Source organism: Thermobia domestica, chromosome 10 (assembly GCF_964235325.1).
Source record: "Thermobia domestica chromosome 10, izTheDome1.hap1.1, whole genome shotgun sequence".
NCBI lineage: Eukaryota > Metazoa > Arthropoda > Insecta > Zygentoma > Lepismatidae > Thermobia > Thermobia domestica.
In genome coordinates, this window is record NC_137463.1 from 189,145,836 (window position 1) to 189,153,288 (window position 7,453).

Genomic DNA, 7,453 nt, shown 5'->3' on the forward strand with positions numbered 1-7,453 from the left:
ATAGGTCATATCGTTTAGATGAAAAGTAAAAACGAGCAACATTGAGTCTGATATTAATTACACCATCTTAAGAAGTGGCAAGATAATATCTCGAAATATCATGAGTGCTACGGATAGCCAAAATACTGATATGAATTTTTCAGAAAACATGATGGATATTTTAAAGGAAATATCGGAACAAATTAAGGAACAAACTCGACGAAGTGACGAACAGTTTGAGAAATTAGACCAAAAAATGAATCAACAATTTGAAAAACTGGATCAAAAGATGAATCAACACGCTCAACATTTTGACGAAAGATCAGAGCAATTGCAGCAACGTAATGATGGCATACAACAGCAATTACAACAGATGAATCAGTAAATTGTAGCCAAATTTGAACGCTATGATAAAGAAATGGAAAAGATAGTACAGAGATGCAACGAAGTTCAAGACTCTGTAGACATTATAGAAACAACGGAGAAAGCAAATTTTGAATTTACATTAGTGAAATTTACTGAGTTTTCACAAAATCATACTGCTGTATTAGTTGGAACAGACTATCCTAACTTTTCTTTTCAGTTGAATATTTTTGATTGTCTTGCAGATGCTGCGTGTAATGATGATTTTGGTATGTATCAATGTGCGAAAAGTTACGATCGTTTTCGTCTAGTGAATTGTATTGATTACTTGAACTCACAGTATCAGGTTGAGTATATATCATGTCATGACACTAATCCTGAAGATGAAGTAATGGTAATAGAATCATTTAATGATATGTACACGACTTTCGTTCATGTAGCAGGAAGAAAGTTGATTCCAGTATTCATGAAATTCAGAAAGAAAACGTGTGTTCCCACCAATGTTTGTAGTGATTGGCCGATTGAGTTGAATCTGTCAAATTGTACATTCAACGAAAACACCAAAATGATGTTAGTAGACAATCCGATGTTGCTTTCACAGAACGTGATGCAGTGTGTTGGTTTCCATCATCCAAGTAAGATATTGCAAAATTTTGAAAATCCATCGATCGCGCTATACAGTAATAACCTGAACCAAACGAACCTTAATCGAAACCAAATTCGATACATTCATGTGAGATTAAAGTGTGATCCCAATGTACAAGATGATGTTAAATTACCGAGTAACGGTAATGTAACCGAACCTAATTACAATAGGAATAGAAACTGTGTTAGGACAGATTACCGTGAATATTGTAGAAAGAATAGGTACAGACACGACATCTCGCCACCAGTAAAACGAATGAGAACCGAACATAATTTTACCGGTAAGATAACCGAATTGAACCTTAGTAGTAATAGTAATAGTGACTGTGTAAATCAACCTAATCTTAGTGTAGTACGATTATGTACACTTAAGAAGCATGTAAGCGTTAGATCTAATTTCATTCGATGGGGACTTCGTAGAAATCTCATAGATGGCGAAAATTCTCAAAGTATGAAACGAAGAATTGTAGAAGTAAATAATGCACAATACTGTATTTCTGTTTATGACTTTCAATACAATTTAAATGAAGTCGTTGGTCATGTAAGTTAAATTAAAGTTACGGCGTCTGAGAAAACCGTACACAATTGATTTTTGCTTTATTTCATTTGAAATATAATTATGATTTCGTTTGTTATTCGTATTTTTATGATGTTAAGAAGACGTTAATTATTATGTTATGTTCTGATTATTATCATATTTCAATCTTAATCTATATTTTGTTTAACTATACCTTATATCCGATCATTGTACGTTCAAAGAACAACTATATGAATATCACATATGTCTTTCTCAAAACCTTCTTCATGATGCCTAAGTAAATAATTATCAAATTGTAACAATCATTTAATGGACCCGAGAGAAAAAAAAATAATAATAAAGGAACTTAAAATCAAATAACTTCCAAATAAAATTTCGAATGTGCCTTATCGTCGTTGAAACGTATAAATAAAGACGATGATAAAATTTAAAATAAATATGATAATAATATTGTTATAAAATTAAATATGATATATATGTATATTTATATGAATTGTAATTTTCAAGTATACGAGGTGCATTCGAAAACTCGAATGATTAACATGTAAAGGTTAACGGTCTAGAGTTCTTTTTCCTTTTATTGAGTAAATAAATAAAAAGAAAAGTCCGTCAAGCGCCATAATATACAACAGTACGTTGTATATTTGTATATTTTTACTACTTGTAAATCCTTATTTTATTAGGGTGTAAGATATTTTAAAATATGTACTAGACTGATTATGTAATTCGAAAAAGAAAAAGGTCAATTATAATATCGATATAAAAAGATATTCATATGTTTTATATGTTTTTAAATAATAGGATTTTGGAATGTCGTTGTCAGGACAACAAGATATAAATAAATGGATTTTTATTCAGCGGAGTTGGCATTTTAATGGCTCGATAATTTAAAAGAACCGTTCCAATTGAAACCCGACGAGAGGCATTTAGTGAAATGAGAAGTATCTTTGATATCTATTTATGTATAAATGTGTCTGAGCCAAAGTGGACTCAAATAATTCGTATCTTTATTCACTTTTCTTACTGATATACAAATTAAGTCGTTGCATTTTTTTTTTTTTTTTTAACTTGAACTAATAGAAGTCGTTGTTAACTAACTTGGACTAAATTAGTTCTTTTGTACTCTGTGGTACTTTGAAATTGTCCATATGTAATTCTGTATAATGGTTTCACTTCTGCAACTGTTTATCTTTTTGTTCTTCTGAAATGACTCTTGACAGTTATATTAACAAGTAGGCCTACGTAAAGATCAGTGCAACGTATTTTTATCAGGAGTCCTTCGTGAGTGAGTCGGCAGACGTATTGAATTTTTGGCCAATTAGTCCTGGTTCCGAGTTCAAATGGAGGACAGTTTCTCTCGGATGTAAGTCGAGAAGCGGTTTGGATTCCGCTTTAAACTTATGTGACCCCTTCCAGCATAACCGGTTGTTGCATAATAACACCAAGGCGAAACAAACTTATTTCTGTCCATATATGATATGAATACATCTGAGCAAATTATTTAAACCAAAAAGACCTGGTTTAAACAAACAAACAAACAAACAAACAAAAAATCAATAAAAACCAGGGTTTTTGGTTTTTGCCAACCCTGGTTCAATATCACTTCAAATATACGGACTTACCAAAAGTGAAGGTGCTGTTGCCTATTTCCTTTTAAAATGTGTAGAAAATGTTATATTTTGATCGAGCTTTTAGACTTCGTTGTAGAATACAACGATCAACGATAATGAATCCAGCACTCATCGCAACTACAGAAAGTCTCTACACGGCAGGACCACGCACAAAAGGAAAAGCATATGATCCGTAATGCAGAAACGCCCCGATGGAAAATCTCTATACAATAAGTTAATTTATTCTCCAATATATAAGGAAGGGGAAATGAAACCAAATATGCCTATCACATTCAGCCTAGGGGTTTATTCAAGCCTACGTTTACAGCTGTTTTAGTGCATCAATGCACTGTAAATCTAAATTTAAAAAAAAAAAAAAAAAAAAAAAAAAAGTCTCTACCACCGTGAAAAGTTATTCAACAACCCGATCATCTTCGAAGAAAAACGAAGTACGAGAGTGGATCAAATATAAACGGGATTTTATTTTTTATTTAAATTCATTTATTGAACACCACAAAGCACTTACAATTTATTTTTCCACACAGTTTCCTTCTTTGGAAATGCATTTGTCACAGCGTATGGGCAGCTTTTTGATGTCCTCATCGTGAAAAGAACAGGGTCGTGTCACCAGCCAGTTGCAAACGAACTCTTCCACACTCTCGTCTTCTTCAAATTGTTGCCTCCTAGAGCTTCTTTAAGCGGTACGATAAATGAAAATCGCAGGCGATAAGTTCGGGCTGTAAGGAGGATATTCACAAGTGTAGTCCAGTGCATTTCTGTAGTTTCGAGACAGTTCGAGCTGCAGTATGGGGTCGCGCATTGTCGTGCAGGAGGAGGATCTGTCGAATCGATTGGTCTCTCTATTGCGGCGATATGCAACTCTCGCCTTGTTCAACAGCTCGCAGTAGTATTCAGCATTTATTGTGCGTCGCTCATGTAAAAACTCAATTAGCAAAATGCCTCGCCGATTAAAAAAAAAAAAAAAAAAAAAAAAAAACGGTTGAAAGAACCCTGCCCCAGATGACAGTCGAGTCTTAGCTGTCATTGGTGCTGCCTCCCTTTTCCTCCGTCATTCCTTACTGGCTTGTTTGGATTCAGGAGTGTAGTGGTGAACCCAAGTTTCGTCGCAGGTGACGATCCGACTCAAAAATGCATCATCCAAACGTCTCACTTCAGATTTTCAGTCAAAAGGTGAGGGACCCATCTGGAGCACACTTTACGGAACTGTAGGTCGTTTTTGATGATTGCTTGACAACTCCCATAGCTGATTCCTGCTTGTTCTGCAATTTCTTATACTGTTACTCGTCAATCGTCTTCAATAATGCCTCCAACCGCACGAATATTTTCGTCCGTAATGCTGGTCCGAGGACGGCGATCGTGTTGCTGATTTTCCACATGTTCTCGTCTTTCCTTGAACTTTTTATGCCAGGCATACACATGCGTCCTTGACAATGTGTGATCCCCGAACTGTGCAGTCAATCTCTGGCAAATTTCTGCCGCTGTAACTCCTTCAAGAACAAGAAATTTTATAATTATGCGTTGCGCAGTGAAGGAGTGCACCTGTTGCTCCGACATCATGAGCGGTATTGACGAAATGGCGGGAAATACCTAACATCACGCTCTCTCCACTCCCAGCGATCAAGCCTAAACATAGCAGAAGCGCGCAGCAAGTCTTACCAAATGTTGATGTTCAGGAACAAAAATCCCGTTCATACTTGATCCCCCTCCCCGTACATGCTCTAACTACCCAATTTAAAAGTATCCGTGCCACTTTGAAAGAAGCTTGTATCTTTTCACAATAGTCTCTCACGAAGTTTCAAATGGTATCAAGTGCATTTTATATAACCCTTTGAACTTCAATTTCTTATATCCTTCCACTTCTAGAATGATATCTGCCGTACTATTAACGAGATTATCTTACAGCTGCAAGTGAAGCCAGTTTCATCCACATAGATAACAACCGTAAATAATACCCAATATGTGCATGAGTGTCAGTTACTTAAGTGTGATGTAATATATCAGAAATGCGACGAATATATGACATTAACAAAGAGAAATGAATCAGTCGATGTCTTAACATGGTATGGATGTGAAATAAAAGAAAGCAATTTGTAGTGAGAAGGTGCGGAGAAATGGAAAAAAGAATTAGTGGAAATGGACAATGATTAGCACAAGGGGTCCAGATATTTTCCCTAAAATCTGTTACAATTTCGGTATTTCACATTAGGTTAGTTTAGCGTAGGGGGTCTAGCATAATTTTCGCAAATAATAATAATAATAAATTTCGCTTATTTCTACTATAGCACGGCCAACAAGAGATGGTCTCTGACGTTTCTTACCACATGCGGTGGGACATTGCAGCCCCTACTTTGATACCAGTGGTACCAACCACGATCACTCTGTCTTATACCATTAATTAAATTGCCACTACAGTTGCACCGAAAAAAACCTTGACACGCGAGTAGTGGCAATGTCACTGCGAGCTGTCAGAGACGTTCTCTTACTAGACGCACTTTAATATTAGGTTAGTTTAGATTTGGTTATGTTATGTTAGGTCTAAGTACTTGCATCTTCCATTTATCCTATAAATTATGTACTTTTTCTGGGCCCTTTCTGGTAAACATTTACAATGAAAATTCCAGCGGAAGGTACGTTAGTTGTGTTAGCATATACATGCCATCGTTGACGCGCCTGCTCCTTATGGGCGCACGCTTTCGCTTAGGCCCCCCTGATCAAACTCATGTAGCATTCGTGCTTTTTAGTGACCACTTTGCACAAGTTGGTTTGCGTTTTAAAGTTTGTTCGTGTTTATATTCAGTCCTCTTAAAGTGGATACCTTCATATTCATGCGAGTCCTTCCGGGTTCGCTCGGACAGACAATTCTACCAAAAAGAAAATTTATAGGTAAAATACGATGAGCAACATTCTTCGTGAAGGAATGACAGCATGGATATAAGTAATTTCTGGTAGTGCACAGCATGTTGAAATGAATTTTGAATGGTAGTGAAAGATGGTAAGCACTAAAACCATTTTGAAGGTAAAAATTACTGCCAGTGTTTTAAAAGCTCTAACTTAACCGGAAAATGTAAGAAACCTGTCAAAATTTGGTAGAACCGTCTGCTTGAGTAATGTCGTCTTTCCTTACGAAAGATTGTCTAAGGCAATAAGACTGTATTTCCTTAAGTTCACACGTCAAGAATATAAGCATGCTCCCATAAAATAAGATATCACGAAATCTAATACACTCATTACAAAATAAATGACATCATTATGAAAAGTATATAGATATTTCCAATTAAAATTCCTGATCATGAACCATTCTATTTACCCTACAGATTGAATTCTGTATTTTATTTACCTTTTTTAGCCTTTTCTGGTGGAACGTTTTGCGCATTTAGCCTCTGATCCAGAATGTACATCATTTCTCCTCCTAAATTTAAAAACAATAAAGGTAATGTTCTGTTTGTCATATTGTTTTCCTGTCTCTTTTTAACAGTTTGGACGGCACACAGAACCGGACGGAATGAATGTTTGTTTACTTTTGCTGTAATGTTCAATGTTGCTAAGTCACCCTCTGTAGTACACTAAAACTTTCCCTCTTTACTTTTTCGATACCAAACATTGGGGACATTTTGGTGCCTTCTGATCTCTCTTCGTTACCAAGGTCAGTTCACAAATTACTTATATCAATGGTTCTCAAACTTGTTGTTACTGCGACCCACGTTAAATATTAAAAAGTACTTTGTAGCCCACCTACTTTTATTCAAATACACATTTCATTCTACGAAATGGTGGTATTTCAAAGCAATTAAATTTTATAAATCATATATCTATTTTTTCCATATTGTGTAACGCAGGTAACTAGGGGTACTATAGATTTGTAATGTACCATTACAGATGAAAGTAATGGCAAATATTTTTTTTACTCACCCTATACCTAGTGATTTTTTTTAAAATTCGATTTCGGTTTAATTACACGATGTATTTATCCTTTTTACTTCAAATTAAATGTAATGAATCGAAAGGTCTCATTAGGAATCATATTTTCACGGAATAATATATTTATTTATATTTTGATTAATTGTAAATTCCATTTTCGCATATACAAGTTGAATAGTTACAAGGTTTGCCATTCTGACGTCATACCGAAAGATAGTTCCGCCATTGGTTATAAATTTTCTTAATTTCAGACCAATGTAGAATTTGGCCAGGTAACTAAACTTTCCCTCACCCCCTCTTACTAGTCCATAGTCACTTTCAGATCCGGTTATATCTGGATTTCACCAATTTCTATTTGCTTTGTAATTTCCGCGGCTGA

At 35.2% G+C, this 7,453-nt stretch overlaps 1 protein-coding gene across 1 annotated transcript in view; it reads right to left on the minus strand.

The window, feature by feature from the left end:
- OSCP1 (Organic solute carrier partner 1) overlaps positions 1–6,674 on the minus strand; it is a 77,889-nt gene extending 71,215 nt beyond the window's left edge. The window contains exon 1 of the mRNA XM_081728867.1: positions 6,494–6,674. Coding sequence (XP_081584993.1) covers positions 6,494–6,605 — 112 coding nt within the window. The 5' untranslated portion in view covers positions 6,606–6,674. The remainder of the gene's footprint in view (positions 1–6,493) is intronic.
- Between the last annotated feature and the right edge of the window lie 779 nt (positions 6,675–7,453).